General features: G+C 37.2%; 1 protein-coding gene across 2 annotated transcripts in view; it reads right to left on the reverse strand.

The window, feature by feature from the left end:
- The window catches only part of ptprt (protein tyrosine phosphatase receptor type T), a 305407-nt gene that overhangs the window by 21563 nt on the left and 259557 nt on the right, over nucleotides 1–24287 (reverse strand). For both annotated transcript variants that reach the window (XM_087799988.1, XM_087799990.1), the window contains 5 exons: nucleotides 11639–11715; nucleotides 8708–8744; nucleotides 8136–8233; nucleotides 6584–6700; nucleotides 244–398 (listed from right to left, as the gene is read on the reverse strand). In XM_087799988.1, the coding sequence (XP_087656114.1) occupies nucleotides 244–398; nucleotides 6584–6700; nucleotides 8136–8233; nucleotides 8708–8744; nucleotides 11639–11715 (484 nt within the window). The remainder of the gene's footprint in view (nucleotides 1–243; nucleotides 399–6583; nucleotides 6701–8135; nucleotides 8234–8707; nucleotides 8745–11638; nucleotides 11716–24287) is intronic.

The following is a 24287-nucleotide window of genomic DNA, read 5'->3' on the forward strand; positions in this document are numbered from 1 at the left end:
TTTATTATTTTATTTTTGTTTTTGATTGTTCAAGCGCTTTGTGACTATTGTTTACTTACTTAACAATAAAACAATTAAAGGTTAATTAAAAATAGTTAAAAATAAAATAATATCAACTATTTATTTACTTTAATTGATCAGTAGTTAAACAGAAATGTGTTTGTTGGAGAATATGCAGAGATTAACAGTTGAATGAACCAGGTTTGAAAAAGAGAAGGTCAAAGGTCAGGACCCGGGTCTCACCTGCAGTGGGCCACGATGGGACCGGCGTCAGGCGGGTTCAGGAACTTGACCTGCCGTATGAAGCCCAGCAGGCCTGTGGCGTAACAAGGAACGCCGTGGTCCGGCCAGCTGGTGAAGTGGAACTGACGGAGCTCCCTGATCTCGTGGTGACCCTTCTGGAAGAGAAGAAGAAAGAAGTCCGATGAAGAGACGCAGATCCTCGACGGCGATGACATTTGCAGGGACTTCACGCTCCAGGGACGCCTTCCTGGAGTCGTAAAGAACAAATGATCTCCAGGATTTCTGCACTTCTGGGAATCCGAGGCTGGAAACTCATCTCGGCTCTTCAAAGAGGAGAATCCGAGGAAAGCGACAGACATTTTTCCGTCAAAGATTAAAGGACGCAAATCTCTTGATGGCGGCTCCGACAGGAAGAAGCACAATAACTCACTTCCTGCTCCATTTACAAGAACATTTATGTCCACTTCTGTTTTATTACAACAATCCAAGGTACTTGAGAATATGAGAAGTGGAGAAGATGTTTTATAGGCACAGGAGATCAGAATATATCAAGTTAAAAAGTCACATCATTTCATTTTTATTACAGAAATAACAAAGTGATGTATTTGGGTTTGTTTTATACTTATCATTTAGCCTAAGATTTAAAATGTTGTGAGTATCTTTAGAAAGTCCCACGAAATCTTTCCTGAAACCAGAGTTTAAATAGAGAAAAATATGTATATGTACAATGTGTATTGGCAAGAATCTGCCGGTACACATTGTTGACTCTGGTGTTGTGATAGTATAGTAACAAGTATATATGTGTAGTATTGTCCAGTACTTGACTCTGGTGTTGTGATAGTGTAGTAACTAGTATATATGTGTAGTATTGTCCAGTACTTGACTCTGGTGTTGTGATAGTGTAGTAACAAGTATATATGTGTAGTATTGTCCAGTACTTGACTCTGGTGTTGTGATAGTGTAGTAACAAGTATATATGTGTAGTATTGTCCAGTACTTGACTCTGGTGTTGTGATAGTGTAGTAACAAGTATATATGTGTAGTATTGTCCAGTACTTGACTCTGGTGTTGTGATAGTGTAGTAACAAGTATATATGTGTAGTATTGTCCAGTACTTGACTCTGGTGTTGTGATCGTGCAGGAACATGAATGTATGTAGTATTAGTAGCTTCCTAACTACTCCAAAATAACTGTTTGTTATTGAGAATATGTTCCCTATTTTAAAGTGGAAGTGTAGTAATACTTTAAGCTTTTGCTTTAAGCTGGCATATTTTGAATTATTATCGTTAGTGAATTACTTCTCTAACTGTACTTGGTTACTGTGGTCAATAGAGAGTAGCTAGTTTCCACCAAAGTTAATCTTTAATTACTTCTTTATTTCCCGATTATTCTCAGTAATTAAGGTGTAGTTCAGCGTGAACTCATTCATATCCTGCTATTAAGGGTAGAATATATTCACCATGTACAACGTGTGAGTTAGTACTATATGGTGGTTAATAAGTGGCTCATTTTCTGTTAGTACACATGTGAATAAGTAGTGTATTAATAGCAAATATGTGACATTTTAAATGGTTACCAATCTCATTTTATACATACTTTATTGATTCACTTTTTGATTTGAATTTCTCCCCAAAATAAATAAACACATCTTTATGGTTTTTGTTTTTCATGAAAAAAAAGAGAAGAAAATCGATAAATGAAAAAAAAAATAGTGTAATGTATCTGTGTATCGACATTTTCTCAGGCTACTACTGTCCTTTTAAATCATTCATTCATTCATTCTCCACCGCTTTATCCCGTATGGGGGTCACAGGGAGACTGGAGTCTATCCCAGTTTCATTGGGTGAGAGGCAGGGGACACCCTGGACAGGATGCCAGTCTGTCGCAGGGCATCCAGACAACCATTCACACACACACTCATACCTACAGACAATTTCCCCAAGTTCTCAATCAACCTCTGTATGTTTTCAAACTGTGGGAGGAAACCGGAGTGTCCGGAGTAAACCCACACAACACGGGGAGAACATACTAACTACACACAGGAAGATCACAAGTTGCCTCGGCCTGGAAGTGAACCAACAACCTTCCTGCTGTGAGGCGACCACACTAACCACTCGACCACCATCTTTTTAATATTTGACTAAAAATATTTGTTTTCTTCAACAACCTTTGACTGCGTAAACAAGTGTTTCCTCTACGTGAGCCTCGATGTCGGCGATAACTCCCAGCATGCATCTGTATTCACGTCACGTGGACGGACATAGAAACCTGTGAGTGACGCAGAAGAGGCTTCGCTTCCTCGACCTTCCATCCTGCCGTGACACCAAATGTCGCTTCTTTAATAATTCAGACTCATCGATTCCTCCTCCTCGACTCAATGGAGCTTAAATAGAGCCACAGGTTCGCTTTACTCGCCGGGAATAGAAGCCGGAGGAACAAAGATCTGCGGCTCGATCGGCGTCCACTGAAGAGGCTCTTTCAATAACTGCCAATCCTGCGCCCAGGAAAGATTCCCGGAGAAAAAGCAGGAGGTTTGACTCCATCTGTGATTGATTCGCTCTCACATGATGGTTAAAAATGACTCGTGGGAAACGATACAGTCCAACAATGAGGAAGGAATGAAGGGGGGATGGAAGAGAGAGAAAGATTCGTTTGGACCTATTTATTGTTGCGTGTTTGTTAAATAAACATCTGTATCGTGTGGAAATGACTGTAGAATTGACATAAAAACAAATAAACCCATCATTTTTTTTGTGGCAAATACAGAAAAAAGTAAAAACTGTGACTTTTAAAGTAAAATTAGAAGACAATAAGCACATTTTCTTTCTTTAGTTTAAAGGTTGACGCTTAGAAAACCTCTATTGAATTAAAAAATACAACTTTGTCATTCAAAAGTGTACTTTCATTAAGAAGATTGTTGTTCACAGTTGTTTTTATTTTATTTACAACTACAAAATACCTAATACTTTTAAAATCTTTTGTTACACAAAAAGCAGTTTATTTAGCTGTAAAGTAGGTTTGTAAATACAGAATAATCGAGTACTTTTTAATAGATATTTGAGTTTAATATTTGACCCCTGTGGAGGAAAGAGTCTCTCCAGGTTTCCTCCCACAACAAACAAAATGAATGAAATAATGTAAAATATTTTTAAGTTAAAGGCCAAAATATTTCTTATGGCAAAATAATGTTGTTTATTCTGTTTATTGCGTTTAATGTAAATTAATAAAGATTTTTCAAAATATTTTTCTGAATCAACGTGAAATACACTAAACAAAATAATCTAGTAGGTTTAGCAAGTTTACAGTGAGTTCTACTAAAGTATTCGATTTACAATTTACTCTGTGTATAATTTAAAAGTTTACTTTTAGTAAATAGAGTTTTAAGTTAAGTGTTCCCGAGTTGAGGTTTTGAAACTATTTTATTTATTTAATACATATTGCTTTACCTTTTAACTTCAAATACTTCATAGACATACTTGTAAAGTACATTTTAAAGACTGATTAATTTAGTACATTTTAATAAAAAATTGAGTTTAATCTTGGTTTAACTGCATGAACTCTCACATCCAAATAAATCAATAAATCAATGCAAAATATATCAATAAAATACCAATACTAGGTTTTAGGTTTTTCAAGACTAATACAATGAATTGCTCGTATTTTGTAAATGTGTTTTATGTAATACTATCAACTATTTTCTGATACTAATATTATTGAAATACAAATGTGGATTTAACAAACTAATCTAGAAGTTTTATCAAGTTTAGTTATTATAAACTGTAAAACGTACAGTTTATCCTGTGAAACTGTCGTCTACAGTAGTTTTTGTAGAAGTATTCTGAAAACCCCAGATGCCAGAATCCTATATTTTGTCCAGTCGAAAATGCTGCTGGAAATCTTTCTTCCCACTGAAGAGCAAGAGTGAGACGTACAGCGAGTAAAACCATCTGATCACGACTTATTTCACTGAACTGATGGACTCGACTAACCAGGCTCTCCATCATGAACACACACACACACACACACACACACACACACACACACACACACACACACACACACACACACACACACACACACACACACAGTCTGTGTGTTTGCAAATATTCATGTATTCAGCAAAGTGACAGACCTTTTAAGATCAGCTTTCCTTTTGAATCCGTGCGCGCGCACGTGCACGCCGAGCAGCTCGGATTAATGCCTCGCTAAACGAGCTGACAGCGATGACTTGAAGACTCGCAGCTTTAAGCCGCTTTGAGTGAAGATGGAGGCAAACGCAGGGAAAGAGAAAAGAGGTGAATGAAAAAAGTGACGGAGCGAGGAGAGCAGAGGAGGAGGAGAGGAAGGGTTGCGGGATAAAAGCCCATCAGCAACACATCTGACAACTTACAGTCGCGGAGAGGTGGTTGAAAATGTCTTGTTTTTCAGAGCCAGCAGTTACTGATTCATAAAGTCTGTTCACATATAAATACTAGGAGTGAGTATTGGCAGGGATCTGGTGAAAGCATATGTGTGTACAGGGTACATGATATTGTGATACTGTAGTAATAAGAATATATGTGTAGTATTGTCCAGTACTTGACTCTGGTGTTGTGATAGTGTAGTAACAAGTATATATGTGTAGTATTGTCCAGTACTTGACTCTGGTGTTGTGATACTGTAGTAACAAGTATATATGTGTAGTATTGTCCAGTACTTGACTCTGCTGTTGTGATACTGTAGTAACAAGGATATATGTGTAGTATTGTCCAGTACTTGACTCTGGTATTGTGATAGTGTAGTAACAAGTATATATGTGTAGTATTGTCCAGTACTTGACTCTGGTGTTGTGATGGTGTAGTAACAAGTATAAATGTGTAGTATTGTCCAGTACTTGACTCTGGTGTTGTGATAGTGTAGTAACAAGTATATATGTGTAGTATTGTCCAGTACTTGACTCTGGTGTTGTGATAGTGTAGTTACGAGTATATATGTGTAGTATTGTCCAGTACTTGACTCTGGTGTTGTGATAGTGTAGTAAGAAGAATATATTTGTAGTATTGTCCAGTACTTGACTCTGGTGTTGTGATAGTGTAGTAACAAGTATATATGTGTAGTATTGTCCAGTACTTGACTCTGGTGTTGTGATACTGTAGTAACAAGGATATATGTGTAGTATTGTCCAGTACTTGACTCTGGTATTGTGATAGTGTAGTAACAAGTATATATGTGTAGTATTGTCCAGTACTTGACTCTGGTGTTGTGATAGTGTAGTAACAAGTATATATGTGTAGTATTGTCCAGTACTTGACTCTGGTGTTGTGATAGTGTAGTAACAAGTATATACGTGTAGTATTGTCCAGTACTTGACTCTGGTGTTGTGATAGTGTAGTAACAAGTATATATGTGTAGTATTGTCCAGTACTTGACTCTGGCGTTGTAGTATTTACAGACCACATGACTCTTGACGAAGTCGTAACTACTTTCATTTGTTTTCAAACCAGAATATGTCCAAACATCATCTTTAAAAGCTGCTGGAGTCACTGTATCCTCTCGTGCTCAGTCAGATCTCCCCAGATTTTATCGTTCATTTAGCTTCGGAGGACGTAAAGCCTGTTGCCATCTAGTGGAGTTTAATTTTATAGTAGAAAAAAGAATTAACACTGCTCATGTTAATTGTAAATATTATAAATATATTGAAATATAAACCATCAACAAACTATGCTAACAAATGCTAAAGCTAAAAAATATGAAATATATAAAGAATATATATGTATATCGATAAAGTTCTGTTTAAATTCAAACACAGTATCTTAAAAAAAAAGTATCTGTATATATGCTGTGTACTGTATCAATATATTCTAACCTCTAGTAAAACCACATTAACTCTCAGCTGAACGAGTGTAAAGTCGTCATCAGGACATGTGAGCAGAAAGAAGCTCAAGACGTCGCAAACAAAGAGCGAAAAATCACACATTTGGATCCGAGCCTCATTGTGCCGGTCCCGTCTGGACCGGACCCGAGAGTCTGGAGAAGAGCTTTAGAAAGAACGCGTCGCCTTCCAGTTCCTCTTCTTCTGCTCAGATTACAAGGACATCAATTATGTTGCTGAGCCGCTTTCTAAGAAGCAAGAAACAAGTGAGTGGCGCTTGTTCGCGAGGCTCGCTCGCACAATAGCGCTGATGATAATCCCGGATTGTTCATGAGCGGAACTGATAACGGGCCGAGGGCCCGGGAGCCGCCGTCTTGTTGTGGGTCACGTGGGGAGTGTTTTCGCAAACAAACCCATTGGACTGAAGTTGTTTGTGTAAACGCTGGACAGCTGTTACATAATGGAGTGGGTCTCGGAGAAGTTGTGTACCTTCTGTACTGTGAAGGTCCGGATGACGTACTCCGCCAGCGGTTCTGTTTCGATCAGCGTCACCTTGATGTCTCCGTACACCTCGGTCTCGTCGGGCCAGTAGCGCACACACTTCACCTGGAACCAAAGTGATATCGTCGTTTGTTTGGAGTAAACAATTTTAAATCACAGTATTTTTTTAATATAATCTTTTGGTTAAAGCAGAGTGAAGGATTTCAACTCTGTGAATACGCAGTACATATGTTGTTAAAGTGATATTCTATCAAAAAACTTCACTCATTTCTCATTTTCTACTCACCCTGTTGTTGACTAATGTTGATTATTTCCAGATTTATCTGTTCTTTTTGGTGTTATAGACAAAAATGTTTGTTCATTTCAATGTAGCGACATCTTCGTTTAAAAAGACACTTAAAAACATCCAAATAATTCCATCTGTAACATCCATCTTCGATTTAAGCTGCACAAGAGAAGAATTGTTAAAAATATAAATTAAATGTATATATTTGAAGCTTGTTTTTAGAAGACGCTGCCAGGCTAGCATCTAGCCTAGCTAGGCTAGCAGCTACGCTAGCTGCTAGGTCATCATCCCCCACAGACAGGAAGTACTCCCACTACAATGAAAGTGCTTGCGATAGTTACCTGGACTTCCTGTCTGAATGAGAGTGTGGCATGGCTGCTAGCCTAGCTGCTAACCTAGCTGCTAACCTAGCTGCTAACCTAGCTGCTAGCCTAGCTGCTAGCCTAGCTGCTAACCTAGCTGCTAACCTAGCAGTGTCTGCTTAAAACATCTTAAAATATAGAAGTGTTTAAGTTTTTACAGAACAATGTCTCATGTTGAGGCTTCAATCCAAGATGGACGTCAGATCAAGCAGTGTGAACGTATTTGGATGTTTTTTTGTGTCTTTTTGGACGAAGACGAAGACGAAGACAACTGAGCTCCAGTCGCTACATTAAAATGAACAAACATTTTTGTCCAAAACTCTAAAAAGAACAGATTACTTTGAATAATAATCACAACTTTAGTCGAGCTTGTGTAGAAAATGAGTGAATTTTGGGTGAAATTTCACTTTAAATTGTTCGTGGATCATCTTCATCTCTTTGTTTTACTTTTTAAATAAAATATTTGTGACAACCTAAAATACATAAACATATTATCAGAAAGAAAAGACACCGTAAATTAAAAAAAAAGAAGAGATAAAGTTGAAGGGAGGAAAAAGTAACAATTAATAATTAACATGTTTGTTTCTTTTAATCATGTCTTATTTTTAATAAACAGACTTTTGCTCACAAAAGCAAGTGTTTGATGACAAACTGTAAAAAATCTTTTAATAAAGATTCTCACAAAAACAGATTTTATGTTTAAAATAAAAAAAAAAAATAAAGGAAATTTCTTTTTTTATCATTGAACGATGAAAGAAAATGTTTTTTTGTTTGTTACTTTAAACTGTCAAGACAGATTTACAATATGATTCATGATCGAAGTCCGTTAGTGTCTTTAAACCCTTTTAATTCCGTGTTTAAAAATGGTCTCGACACAAGTCCACAAACTCACCCGGCCCACCTCGACCAGGTTGGTCACCATGACGATGGAGGCGGAGTTCTCCTGCCAGACCATCCTCCAGAAGTCCCTCACGGTCTCCTGCATGGGTCCTGATACACAAACACACAAACACACACACAGACTCATCATCTGTGACCACTCAGATTGACTTGATCGCACACAAGTTAACGACACACACACACACACACACACACACACACACACACACACACACTATCAATCTCACACGGCGGGTTCATGGGTTTGAGGTAATGGGGTCTTAAATTTGTCATTGGCATTTTTATAAAGAGGTTTTTAGATTTAGAGGGAGGTGTTGGTGTCGCTTCAGCCTGAACACACACACACACACACACACACACACACACACACACACACACGCACACACACACGCACGCACACACACACACACACACACACCCCCACACACACACAAGCACACACACACACACGCACACACACACACGCACACACACACACGCACACTCACACACACACACACACACACACACACATACACACACACACACACACACACACACACACCCTCAGATCAAACCTGTTACCTTGAGTGGCGATGTAATGTCTGGGTCTGTGGTAACCCTAAGGGAGAAACAAAGTAAAATAAAGTATAAAACACTCACTAAAGTACTTTGAAAACAAACAAATACTGATACTAGAGCAAGTTTTCCTGGCTTGAGTTTTCCCCTCAACACCTCTCATCACTACATTATTCTATTTTACTACTATTTTACCAGCGTCAGTGTAGTTCATACACACTCTACGACTTCTACAACTACGTGTCAAATCTTAGAAAACTCGTCATTTATATGACATTTTTCAACTAAAAGAATTTCTCCAAATATAGAATTAATCCTTCATTTTTTCATGTTGAATTTTGAACCAAATGTTCATTTATTTCATAATTTAAAGGGAGTTCATTTGTAAATTAGCTCACAGCTTACCTTCACCTTAGCTGGTGAAGCTAACGCTGGTGAGGCTAACGCTCGTGTGGCTAACACTCGTGCAGCTAAGGCTGGTGAAGCTAACGCTGGTGAGGCTAACGCTCGTGTGGCTAACACTCGTGCAGCTAAGGCTGGTGAAGCTAACGCTTGTGTGGCTAACGCTTGTGTGGCTAACGCTCGTGTGGCTAAGGCTGGTGAAGCTAACGCTGGTGAGGCTAACGCTCGTGTGGCTAACACTCGTGCGGCTAAGGCTGGTGAAGCTAACGCTGGTGAGGCTAACGCTTGTGTGGCTAAGGCTGGTGAAGCTAACGCTGGAATTCTACTCCTATTACTACTCATAGTACTGTATATTAAGGTACTACACACGTGATACTACTACTACGACATGACTAGTACAACATCAACAACTACTTCTAATGCTGCCACTTAAAATAACACAAATGCAACCTGTTAAAAAAACTATTTTCTACTCCTATTAGTACTCATACTTCTGTATATTACAGTACTACACGAGTGATACTACTACTACTACATGACTAGTACAACATCAACAACTACTTCTAATGCTGCCAGTAAAAATAAAACAAATATTAAACTTGTTAAAAAAAAGAAATCTACTCCTATTACTACTCATAGTACTGTATATTACAGTATTACACAAGTGATACTACTACTACTACGACAGCCACAAAAGAAACAACTTGTTTGTCCCTCCATCTTGTTTCCTCTCATCTTACTTGACATACTAGTTCATCAACACCTGAATTAAAACTTCTTTGTCTTCACTACTTCAGTACTTCAGTACTTCAGTACTTCAGTACTAGCAGCTGTGGATCCAGTGGCAGGACGTGTTCGTCCCTCAGGTCGTCTCCCTCCAAGACTGATAACCTTGTTGAAATGAAAGCCGTCGCCACTTTCATATTTTCTTTTTTTTTTAAAGCATGTTAAAGGAATGAAGTCCATCACCAGGAGATTGTCACTATTTAAATTCTCTAATTTGTCCTTCTTTTCAGCCAGAATCTAAAGAGGCCCCCGGAGAGAGAGGCCCAGATATGAAAGGAGCCGGCGGAGGAACGATAAGAGGAGGATGAAGTGACAGAGGAGAGGAGGAGGACACGGATGAACGAGGGAGGAGGACGAGGGGTTTCAGAAGAAAAAGGTAAACCTAAGAAAATAGAGGTGATTAAGAGTTTCCACTGAATTAATGATCATTTCTTTTGTTGACGGGTTTTAGATTAAAAACGTCTTTTCAAAGCGAAGGTTGTCGTCAGAAGGTCTTCTTCTGCTCCGGGCGACTTTTTGTAGATTTTACATGTTTTTTAAAAGCACTCGAGCGAAGTGAGGTGGAGTCATGAGCCTGGAACTTTATTGAATCATTCGACATGAATTATGCAACACTTTACAAGAAGATGTTGCTAATATATATATATTGTACCTTCTAAAGTAGTATTATAGTTGCTCCTTAACAGTTTATTATATTATATTATTTTATAATATTTTATATAATATTATTACATTATATTATATTATATTATATTATATTATATTATATTATATTATATTATAATATTTTATATAATATTATTACATTATATTATATTATATTATATTATATTATATTATATTATATTATATTATATTATATTATTTAATAATATTTATATAATATTATTATATTATATTATATTATATTATATTATATTATATTACATTACATTACATTACATTACATTATATTATATTATATTATATTATATTATATTATATTATATTATATTATATTATATTATATTATAGTATACTATATTATATTATATTCAGCATGATCAGTACTTTTTAGGATACATTATTTAATAAACTGAATAAAAAAATAATACAATAAATCAAATAAGAATAGAAACATTATGATATATTATGTCATATTGTATTCTATTGTATCTATAACACTTTTTTTTATTCTTATTAACTGATGGATTTTAACCAATTTTCTACACGTTTGAGTTTGTTTATGAAAAATAGATTAAACAAAGTCATCATCATCAATATAAATGTTTTATTATTTATATATATTTCACTAAAGTCAGCAGCAGAGAAATTACTTTAATTGATGATGTTTTCTAGATAATTTTCATCAAAATAGAGAAAAACTTTCTATTCATACGATTTATTTCTGAACTACTTAAGTGTCTCTCATTAAAAAAGAAAATCATAATAATATATTATAATTTATGATATTATATTATATCAGAACATGTTTATTGCTAGTTTTGTTCAAATAAAACAGGAACTGCGGTGGTTTTAATAAATAAAATATTCATAAATTATTAATTTATTTTTAAACCCTTTGTCTCTAAGGAAAATAAAACGATTAAAAATAGTTTAGAGTTGTTTACCATGTTCTATTATTAACGTACCTCAGTGTCTATCTTAAAGAAAAACAAATGTGACATGACCTCATCAGGGGAACATTTGAAGTTGATCAATAAATACAATAACATGTAGAAACACGTGGACCGGAGCGACTGGACGTACGTCGATGTAGTTTGCGTTGATGTAGTCGGAGTGAGGGTCTCCGTCCAGCAGCTGCAGCCGCACACGCGTGTGGTCGTCTGTGGGGTCAGATAGCAGAAAAATACAACAAGCCTAAAGTTACATTTACCCACAGATCGGAACCGAGTCCAGGACTGTTCCGAGGAGGAGTGTGTGGTGTGTGTGGTGTGTGTGTTACACATGTGCGCTGGTTAGGTTTGGTATCTTCCACTCATGGTGTAGAAAAAGATCATTTAACAAAGAAATAGTGACAGAAAAAGTGATCATCGAGGTTATCAATCAAGTCATGACACTAGATCAGAGGTCACCGACCGACATTTGGATAAAAACAATACAAATAATTCATAAAAAAAAATAATTATTTGACGAGTTTACAGGTTTATTTTTGGAGTAAACCATCGTTTCGACGTTTAAAGATTACAGACTAATGTGAATTCAGAGGGGGAGGCTGAGATACCAAAGCCGGGGAGCAGAAGGCGGGTGGATTCAACCCTGCTGTGCTGGATTCTTAACAAGAGACGGAAGGAAAGCAGAAGTCGCGAACAAGATGACGAGCCAGATTGAAATCTGACGGAGTCTGGCTGCCAGTTCTTCGTCGCTCAGACCCGTTTGTGCACCAGAACCAGGCGGTAAAAATAGAAAGTCCACAATTGGAAAATCGATTGATTTGACTTAAACCAGTGATGTATGTTATTTGTCTTCTATTTATATCCTGTTTTTGCTAGCGTTGCTAATAAACTATTAGCCTGAGATCTGCTTCCACAACGGATCATCATTCAAGTCACTTTGCAATTCCATGTCAAAAACCACAGAGTATTTTGTCAGGATATTCACTTCGTCTTCAGGTCTACAAGAAAACAGTGGTTGGACCCAAACCCACTGAGATCCACTTGCATAGCTAATGCTAAAAACTTAGCATCGTTTTTTTTTGGTTGATGCTCAGAAAGATTGCGAGTTTCTACCCCAAAAAGAACATGAACACGTGGCCAAAGGGTCACGAAAGAAGTAGAAATATCTGAAGGCTCAAAAAGTCGACCAGGAATGTGGGGAATACGTTTTAGAGACTTTCTTCCTCTGTAAAGACAGCGACACCAACATCCGGGTCGACGACGTCTCCCATATCAAGAGATACGATTCTGAACCTGTGAAGCTGTTTCAGCAGAATTTGAAACTAAGAAAAAGGTTTTAAAACTGACCAAAAATGTTTACCTTTCAACTAAAATCTCTGTTATTTTGTTTTAAAAAAACGTATCCAGTCTCTGCTAACACAATGTAAAAATCGTGTAGTTTTCTGATGCTATTGTATGAAGTATTTGACCAGAATTGTCAGAGTTGTGTCCGTTTTATCTGTGTTAACAAAGTAAAAATGTTCAAAAGCAATAATGAAATAAACAGTAATAACATGCTCTTCGTATTAAAAGAAGTTTTCTTTAAGAATTCTAGTTTTTCCCAAACATCCTCTTCACCACAAAAAGTTTAAATGTGTGTAAATACGTGTGAAATGGACAAAAAAAAACATACATTTTGAGCATCCAATGCTTTTGATCTTTGTCAAACAAAAGATGAAAGTTAATCATTCACTTGATATCTGAGCTCCTGAGCAGATATACGAAGGATACATCTTTTAAAAAGGCTCCTAAGGTCCACTCGAGGGGGAATTACCTTTGGTTGCCTGGTTACAAATAAACAAAATCACCTCGTGTCATTATTATTTAGCCACTCGAACAGCAGTAATAAGGCAATTAGTGGCCGGAACAGACGCGCTCCCTATAATTTTAACTGGAGACTCTGTTATAAAAGTCATTTCCCAGGAGGAGAAAAAAACGTGTATGTCGATGACTTGTTATTCTGTATGTGTGTTCGGGAAGATACGTCGTAGGATGGTTAGGTGATCAGACCGGGATCATATTTATACATCCATTATTCCATCGACTAAACTCACTCGTGACGGTCTAATGAAAGAATCCTGCTCTCACTGGGATAATATGTGAGGAACGTGTTTTAACTACAGACCCTGAAGCTGACCAAAGAAAGTAGCTTCTGATTTTTTTCTCCTGCAGTCCTGGGCGTGAATATGAAGCCGCGAGGCTGCACCTCGTCTTCATCAGCTCGCGCTGAAGTCCAGAATAACAACAGCGTCGCCCCGGCCGAGGTTGAAGAGTCATAATGTCGTTACTCATTAATGAGCTCCTCCTCGCCATCGAGACTCGTTCCTGCGTAACCTTGTAGCCTCGGCGGCCTCTTCTCTCCGCCGTCTTTTATTTTCTGGTCACATATTTTCTCTCCTCGCTTCTCTGGCCTTTTTTTTCCTGCTTTCGTGCTTATTAAATATAAACTTTAAAGCCCAGATTCAGGCAAATGAAGACATGGAACAAACTGTAAACAACAGCTGAAGACAAATGAAACCAGATTAACCTCCAGTTCATGATCTTTTACAAATGCAAAAATTCATGAACATGTTTTTAGTGCAAACTTTGTTGAATTAAAAAATAGATATATATCATCTAGTATAAAAATCAAGTTTTTGTCCTGAAGTTTTGACTTAAACCCTACAAGGAGCCAGGGTCTTAAACACAATTTGATACGTTTCGCCCTTGTGGTAGTTAGTTATGGTCTGTTAACCCTAACCTTGCCACTTTGTAACACTTGTGTAAGAAATAACTCAGATAAATTGTTTTGAAATACATTTTTCAAATCTTGAATATTTTCCGGGTGGTGAAGATGAAATAATCTGCTTCATGAACGATAAGATATATAAGATATAGTATATATAACATATAAAATATGAACGTAAAAATTAGGGAGGATACGATACTGGGGAATTACGAGTCGCTACTGTGGCGACATCTGGCCCAATAACGTAAAGATAGATGAAATATAAATATGAAATATTGGGCACATTTTAAGAATGCAAACAATAATGTGCTGTTAATAATGTGCTGTTAAGTTCGTGCATACAGTACCTGGAGAGTTACATATCTTTGGGAACATTAAATATCTTTGGGAACATTAAATATCCTTGTGAACATTAAATATGTTTGGGAACATTAAATATCTTTGGGAACATTAAATATCCTTGTGAACATTAAATATTTTTGGGAACATTAAATATCTTTGGGAACATTAAATATCCTTGTGAACATTAAATATGTTTGGGAACATTAAATATCTTTGGGAACATTAAATATCCTTGTGAACATTAAATATTTTTGGGAACATTAAATATGTTTGGGTCAAACTTGACTTAAAAAGGTTAATTTAACTTAAGAGAAGGAAAAGAAAATAATGTCGAACACATTAAAGTGACATTGATACGATGTTTTTTTGATAATCAGGACAATGCTTTATGAAACTGAACAGTGATTCGTAAAGTTTTATACAAACTAGTATTTTCTTTAATAAATAATAGACTCGAAATGTAATGAAATAAACGAGGCGTCTCTTCAGGTTGGTTTGGTCAAAGTTAAATTTGACCTTCATGGAACTATTTATATAACATATATTTCATATTTTCATCCAGACGTCATCTGTCTCGCTTTAGAGTTGGAACTTAGAGTCGGTCGTAGTTTTTCCTCGAATTTTCAGCATGTGGTTCTTCTTCTCTTGTCTTTAAACTTGTGTTCGTCATCAACCGCGGCTTGTACCCTCATTTAAGGGGATGAGCGCCCCCACAAACAGGACAGGAGAGATGAAGTACTGACGGTGGGTGAATCTGTATCATGTTGTAATAAACTATCAATATCTCCAAGTGGATTGAATATTTATTGCCACAGAGAGTACAATGATATATTGTTTATTGTATTATGTCAAGTATTTCCCCATCCTTAGTCAGAATACTTGTTTTACCATCAAGGAAATAAAACCTTTTTTTTTCAACTGTCTAAAAATATATATACATTAAACATCTCGCTTCATTGGACACGTTTGGCTCTGGACTGCGACGAGTTGTTCACGGAGCAAGTTTGTGAAACAAAAGCGCTCACGGAGGCAGAAGAAAGTGCTGATGGAGACGTTTGACGGTTGAAAACCCGCCTCCCGCTGCTCGCCTCGCCTCCTCCTCCGTGGCCACTAAGCAGGGATTGTGTCTGTCACAGATATACTTAATCAGTTAACTCCCTGCAGAGCTGGAATCACTCACGCCGCTCACTCCGCAGCCGCTGCAGGCATTAGAGTCCAGTCGCCTGCGAGATGAAGGACCAGCGACATCTTCCTCCTGAACATCTTCACACTCTCCACTCATACTGATGTCAAACTTATTTACTCGTCGTTCAAATCGTTAATAAATAAACAAGTGCTGAAGATACAGTGAGACCTAATATTCTTCTGGAGACGTTTGTTCTCCTGAAAACCCTCTAAGATCCAACCAGGAAAGATTAAAATATAGTTGTAATGTACAGATAATACATATATAAGTATCTGTCAGTCCCATGTTTCTCTGCTTTAAACGAAATTTAACATTTAGTCAAACTTGCAAACTTGAAAACCCTCTAAGTACCTGAACAACCCCCCCAAATGCTTTGCCGCCCAGCCAACCAATCAAGACTGTAGATGGCGTTTGAACAAAGCAACAGAGACTTTTAAGTTAAAAACAGTATTGTATCGACCAATCAGCTGTCACTTAATAGAACAGTGTGTACAGAAGGCATCATGGGAGTTTTGTCGGCACCATAAGTAAGGTGATTGTGATAATAAGTGTCTCGGACTAAGAAGTTTATTTGCATGAATCTCATGTTTGTTCATGAGTGAATAAATAGCTGTAATATTCTGTACTTGTACATGTGATTGTCTAAGCGCTTTGTGACCCTGGTCTTGAAAAGCGCTATATAAATAAATATTACTTACTTACTTACTTACTAATATTCCTTCAGCTTCATAAGATATATTTAAACAACATTTAGTATCAATGTTATATCAATATAGTATCGAGCGCCAAATTAAATGTGTTTATTTCGCACGAAATACAAATCTGCAAAGCCACAAAGGCAATATGGCGATGGACCATATACAGTATATACATATATACATATATATATATATACATATATATATATATACTGTTATCCATTATTTTATACCCTCTATAGATGTAAATCTTGAAAAACGGGTGAAGACGGATCATTTCTTTTTAACGAAGGAAACACTTCTGATAATGAGCTTGTAGTCGAGAAGGAATTCATCCCTTAAGCGCCTCTAACAGCAAATGACTCGTCCTCCCGACTCTCTTCTCCCTCATTAGGATCCGTTTCCTCGTCGTCCGAAGAACGTCTTCGCTTCAGTCCAGCGACCGCCGGCCCTCGCGATCCTGCGCCGACGGAGGAGCGAAGTGTGTAATCCACGGCGGCGTGAAGCCGACAGCTGCTCATTAGGGATTAGGAGGCGAGAATTAGTCGATCGCAGCTCGGCTGGAAAAACCAAAAAGCTCTGAAATATATGAACTTAAACCATCACCTGATCATCCTCTGTGCTCCAGAAGAGCCTGACAGAGAGATTTATTAAAAGGTTGCCGACTCTTGCAAATTAACTGCCGCATGAGCTTCTTTATTCTGTTTCTTTTTGTCTCTTGCAAGTTCAAAGACCACAACTGAGACAGAGCCTTATTAGGAAAGACTTTAATGCAACTCAAGTAAAGTCCAGGAACCACCGTCTGTCAGTGCATGACAGCCATGTTTTTTTTTGTGGACAATAGACGCAGTACTGTGTAATAGTGTCAGTTAGCTATCTAGGAAGATGATCAATTTCTATTTATGTGAGTTGCACTTTAAAGTTCACCTCATGTGAAAACTCTCGTGACTTATTCACATGTTGTAAATATTAAAGTCTTCAACATGCAGTAGTTCGTTCATCATGACGTTGCTCCGTTTTTAAGTTATTACTTAATAAAGTTCTCGTCTGAAATCTCACCAAACGAGATTACGTTTAAATTATACATTGTGACATCACTCTGGTGCAGGTGTCCTCCCCTAGAAGATCTAAATCAGTTAAGAACCTACATGTTAATAAACTAAATAAATATTTATGTAAACATGGTGAGAGTTACTTCTGCCTTTAGGTGTTTTTCTAATGTGTACATTAAGCAGCAAAACTTAGTTTTATTATTCGTTTAATGTACAAAACGGGAGTTTCAGGGATGAGTTTGAAATTTACGTGAGTCCTTGAATGCAACTCGTGTTTTTGTGACCAATCAGAGCAGAGTGGGTGTGGTTTCTTGGACAAGATTTATAGTCTCAGCTGAAACGGAGCATTTTTAAGTGGGCGGGGCTTAAGCATATTTTCTAATGTAAATATCTTTATTTAATGAGAGTTTTGTGCAAAAAGATACAGATGAGTATAATAGAGTATAATAGAGGTCCTAGAACTATTTAAGACACACTTAAATCAGCGCATTAGGTGAACTTTAATACCAAGAATAAAATCATTTTATGATAGAAGTGAGAAACAAATGCAGGATAACATACGTTTACTCCAAACGTCAGCACATCTTATCTTCTACGATCTAAAACTAGTGGAAACTTGACACAATCATCAACCCTGTGATGAAGTGTGAGCTTCCAAAAAGAAACACGTTTTTTCAGGAAAATGTGTTTTGATTGCGATGATCGATACCAACGATCAACTGCGGAGAACTTTCCCTGAAAAGTCTTAATAGTTATAGTAAATTGAATTAAATTAATTTTTAGTCTTAATAGTTATCTTGATTTTCACCGCTAGATGGTGGTGGTGATGCTACGTTATTGTTTGTATAAATAAAGTTGTGTACGTTAAATACATGGCGACAACTGGAGCCGTTACAGGGTGTCGTGTAAAACAATAAGCTTTTTACATAGGTAGTGCTGAGAGATGAATCATTTTGATCCGTGATTAATTAATCGAATTAATCTATAATTAATCTCAACTTGAAACTCATGGAGAAAAACATCAATTTTAGTTTATTTTGTTTAAATGTATACTTTTGTCTGATCAAAAAATGTTATTTCATAAAGTGATTCATTGTTTGGTTAAAAATTAGATGAATTTCATAATAATAAAAACATAAATCACAATAATTAATTAATAACAATTAATCATGTGATTTAAGTCAAAAAATGACATGTGCCAATGGATCGCAGATTTCCCGGATCGTGTTCTACGATACGTTTATGTCCGAACCTGGTTAATGTAAAAACATGCATTCACGGATCGCGAAAATGTCCCTGTGTTGAAAAACAAATGTTTGTGGTATCCCTTGTGTTGTCTCTGGGTCAAGATGAAAGACCTCTTTTTTTTTAGGTCCTTCGGGTCATCTTGACCCTGAGATAGCACAAGGGTTAATGGTGTACTGCCCGCTAATGTATGCTAACTAGCCTAGCTTGACCTCTTGTTAAACCCATCATCTGCTATTTATCTGTCAGTGTTTTAACTCACAGGCTATAAATGTAAACGCAAGAGCGACAAATGTTTACACATGTTCTCTGTAAACCTTGAGGCGTGTGCGTGTGCGTGTGCGTGTGCTGAGCGTGTGCGTGTGCGTGTGCGTGTGCGTGTGCGTGTGCACCAGATGATCATGTTTGTGGTTGTTTGGTCAAACACACTTCAGAGGAGACGCTGGCGTTCGGCGCTCGTGAGCAGCTCGGCAGGCGTGCTCGCCAATCAAAGCCCGGGAAAGGCTGAGACAGGACGACGAGTCGAGCGACGCACACGAGGAAAGAGTCTTTCATCAACTCGACATGTTGTACATTTACATTTCGGTGCGACGCGCTCGCTAATTGTCTGGCGAGCGACACAAACAAACAGGTTTTCACGACACAAACCCCTCGTTTCTCTCCTCACCGTTGGATGTAAGTCGCAGAAATAAAACATTTTTCAGCTGCTTTTGTGTGACGTGGACAGGAATGTTGTGCGACTTGTTTCAGAGGCTGGAGCAGGTATGTCACTCTTTATTTATTGGACATTTAAGACACAAAAATAGTTTTCTTTTGGTGCAAATATAAGTTAACTATTCAGCTATATATGCTTCTTAACGTTAACGTTTAAACCGACTGTTTATTTCTATATCTTCGAAGCGTTCTCATCTCATCATGAGTCAAGTTGCATTATTTTTTTTTAACGTTGTATTTCATCGTATACGTCGAGCTCAACGCTCGGCAGCATCTTGGCTCAAATCACAGTACATCCACTAAATGGTTCCAACATAAAACTGATATTTTAACAAATATATTTGTTCGATGAAGGACAACAAACATAAAGCCAATCAAGACTCAAGCCTGAGGCTCCAATAACGAAAAGACTATATTTTGAGACTTTTTTAGAGACTTCCTGTTACACAAAGATAAGCAAATATTTGGTTCTCGACTTCCCTGAAAACATTTTGTGTGATTAAGTTAACACACCTTCTTTGTATGCCTTCTATTTAAGGCCAAAACTCAATACATTCCTACTTTTTTTACTTTAATCATACATTTTTCAAATTAAAGGCCCAATCCGTAGGATTTTAATAGTGTTTCTGGCTCCCCCTAGCGTTGGAATATAAAGTGTGTCGTAAAGAGCGTCTGTATACTTTTACTACATGAATTTCATTGTTAAAAATTAATTAAATGTGACTTGAAATAACAATGTTTTGTGTTGACGCTTTAATAAAGAAAATCACTTGAAAAAATATGAATAATACACATCACTAGATAAGATTGATTTCCCTGCATGCGGACATTCTTAACTCGCCAATGATCTCTTTGACCTTTAAAACAAGCGATTGCTTTTGTTAGTTTTTGTGTCGGTTCATCACCGAGATCAGCCGTTTTTTCACTGGAATATTTTCCAGCGGTTTTTACTCCTGACCTCCTCCAGTGACAGCTGCAGGTCACGGTGAGACGACCGAACCCTCCTTGATTTGAAGAGAGTGGGATCCGACTGACAAGAGAACATGTTCCTCAGCCTCGCTCGCGTCTCCTGGGAAGAACGGAATAATGTGGCGAAAAAGAAATCCTGAAAATTCCTCGGAGGTTTGTGTCCGAGCTCAAGATCTAGTTCTGATGCGTTTCAGCGTCAAATAAAAGAACAGAAATGAAGGCGCGAGAGGAAGAATCGATTCATTTTAGTTTGTTATGAGAGTAGAAAAAGTTAAAAAACATATTTCCGATGATCTTGCAGATCGACAGCAAGTAAATGAAACTTTACACAAAGGAAGGAAAAGCGACGGAATAACACATTACTGTATTTTCTGGACTATAAGTGTCTCCGGAGCACGAGTCGCTCCAGCCATAAAATGCATAATAAAGAAGTAAAAACATATATAAGTCGCACTGGAGTATAAGTCGCATTTTTGGGGGAAATTTCTTTGATAAAATCCAAGAACAGACATGTGATCTTGAAAGACAATTTAAAATAAAACTAGAGGCAACAACAGAATAATGTTACGTTACATGAAGTGAGAACCTGGTATGTTAACATAACATATGAAGAGTTATTCAGAGAACTATAGCATCAATAACTAACAAGTTTACCAAACCATCCGTGTAACTCCAAATAACTCTTCATCCTCGTGTCACTTTTAAACAACTAACTAACTCCGGAGGTAGAAGATGCTTCTTCTTCTACGTGGAAATGATCAACACAGGCCTAGAGCGCCCTCTGGCGGTTTAGTGTGGAAATAACATGTGAAATGATATACCACTAATAATGTGTTAATAATTTCACACATAAGTCGCTCCAGAGTAGAAGTCACATCCCCGGACAATATATGAAAAAAACTGCGACTTATAGTCCCTAAAATACGGTAATAAGTTCATGAAGGCATTAGCGACGGGTTGAGGCGAGGAATGATGGAGGATATAAAACATTCTAACTAATGCACATAAAATCAACTCTATTGACTCACACGTCCACAGACGCACACGGATACTGTATGTAAATGTTTGCCAATAAACGGGTCTATTTTGGAACTTCTGTTGAATAATAAATGACCATATGTGAGGTTTTATCAGCCGAGAGACGCAGACGCTGGTAATGAGGGAACGACTGTGTTTCACCTCCAACTGGAAACTCTCAGAAGAAATCAGCTGAAGAAACTTTTAGCATCTTTCCGTTTAGACGACAGCAGCGACATCAAGTGTAAATAGATGCTTTTAAAATATTTATTTGACTTAAAATCCCATGTTTATCCTCGTTTTCACAATCCTGGGTTTTCAGAAAGGTTTTCACAGCAACTGAGACTCACATGTGGGTTTTAGCAACTCTATTGACTGAGAGCATTTATTATTATTGATATTATTGTTATTAATGTTTATTTAGGAACATTTTAAGATGTTTAACTGTTCAAGATGTAAGATTATTGATAATACAGAGAGTTTCAATAACAGTAAAACCTTTGTCGAAATAAAACAAATACTTAGGAAATGATAATAAACAAGATGATTTAGATAAATTGAGCCTAAAAAATGAAATAAAACATCCTTAGAGTCAAACGTCCTGTGAGAGAACATCTGATACCTTTTCTACACGCCATCATTTACATTGTTTAAATATTTTGGCCACTTGTATGATTAAAGTTGAACTTAAGTGTGTGTGTGTGTGTGCTGTTGTGATGTGTGACTCTATTGTATCATCAGTGTGTGTGCTGTTGAGATGTGTGACTCTATTGTATCATCAGTGTGTGTGCTGTTGAGATGTGTGACTCTATTGTATCATCAGTGTGTGTGTGTTGTTGTGATGTGTGACTCTATTGTATCATCAGTGTGTGTGTGTTGTTGTGATGTGTGACTCTATTGTATCATCAGTGTGTGTGCTGTTGAGATGTGTGACTCTATTGTATCATCAGTGTGTGTGTGTTGTTGTGATGTGTGACTCTATTGTATCATCAGTGTTTGTGTGTTGTTGTGATGTGTGACTCTATTGTATCATCAGTGTTTGTGTGTTGTTGTGATGTGTGACTCTATTGTATCATCAGTGTGTGTGCTGTTGTGATGTGTGACTCTATTGTATCATCAGTGTGTGTGCTGTTGAGATGTGTGACTCTATTGTATCATCAGTGTGTGTGTGTTGTTGTGATGTGTGACTCTATTGTATCATCAGTGTTTGTGTGTTGTTGTGATGTGTGACTCTATTGTATCATCAGTGTGTGTGTGTTGTTGTGATGTGTGACTCTATTGTATCATCAGTGTGTGTGTGTTGTTGTGATGTGTGACTATATTGTATCATCAGTGAGTGTGTGTTGTTGTGATGTGTGACTCTATTGTATCATCAGTGTGTGTGTTGTTGTGATGTGTGACTCTATTGTATCATCAGTGAGTGTGTGTTGTTGTGATGTGTGACTCTATTGTATCATCAGTGTGTGTGTGTTGTTGTGATGTGTGACTCTATTGTATCATCAGTGTGTGTGTTGTTGTGATGTGTGACTCTATTGTGTCATCAGTGTGTGTGTGTTGTTGTGATGTGTGACTCCATTGTATCATCAGTGAGTGTGTGTTGTTGTGATGTGTGACTCTATTGTATCATCAGTGTGTGTGTGTTGTTGTGATGTGTGACTCTATTGTATCATCAGTGTGTGTGTTGTTGTGATGTGTGACTATATTGTATCATCAGTGTGTGTGTGTTGTTGTGATGTGTGACTATTGTATCATCAGTGTGTGTGTGTTGTTGTGATGTGTGACTCTATAGTATCATCAGTGAGTGTGTGTTGTTGTGATGTGTGACTCTATTGTATCATCAGTGTGTGTGTGTTGTTGTGATGTGTGACTCTATTGTATCATCAGTGTGTGTGTGTTGTTGTGATGTGTGACTCTATTGTATCATCAGTGAGTGTGTGTTATTGATGTGTGACTCTATTATATCATCAGTGTGTGTGTTGTTGTGATGTGTGACTCTATTGTATCATCAGTGTGTGTTTGTCCAAAACTCTTTTCATTGAAATGTTGACATTAGAAAATGATCTTAAGCTCCGCCCACTGGAAACACTTTGTTCTTCTGGAGATGAAATCTTGTTGACCATAACCACACCCACCCTGCTGTGATTGCTCAAGTATGGAGGTTTGTCACCACGCGTCATCAATGGTCTCCACCTCCAAGGGACTCATCGTATAAACAAAGCGGGGCGTGATTACAGCTGGAGGAGGAGTGAAGCCATTATTACATCATAATGGACTCTCGTAACCTCTCGTTCGTCCAGATTTCAGAGCAACTTTATAAAGTAATAAAGTGTAAAACATGGACATGATGAGAAGTTACTGCGTCTTGAAGAACATTTACTTCATGACACCAGAGTTTCACGTTAGTTGACCTTTGAGTTTATAGACTTGATTCTTAATTTTCGTACGAACTCGTACAAAAGGCACAAAAGGCACAAAAGGCTGAGAACAGTGTTGAGCAACGATTCCCTTATTATCCCGGAAATCTTTTTTGTCTCATTCGAGAAAAGTTTTTAAGTGACTCAGAGATCTGTAGTTCAAATATGAATCATGTTAAATCAATAAAAAGTTTCAAGACATTTTTTATCTTCTTTTATCTCTTTTATCAACTTCCAGGTAATGTTTCTAAATCTTTAGAAATCTTTCAAGTCCAGTGACAATAAAAATGTTGTGTTTTTGATTTAAAATATTTTTCACCCTCATGTATCTTGTAAAATCCCTGGTATTTCACTTATTTTTGAATAAACATGTTTATT

Source organism: Callionymus lyra, chromosome 10 (genome assembly GCF_982586985.1).
Source record: "Callionymus lyra chromosome 10, fCalLyr1.hap1.1, whole genome shotgun sequence".
NCBI lineage: Eukaryota > Metazoa > Chordata > Actinopteri > Syngnathiformes > Callionymidae > Callionymus > Callionymus lyra.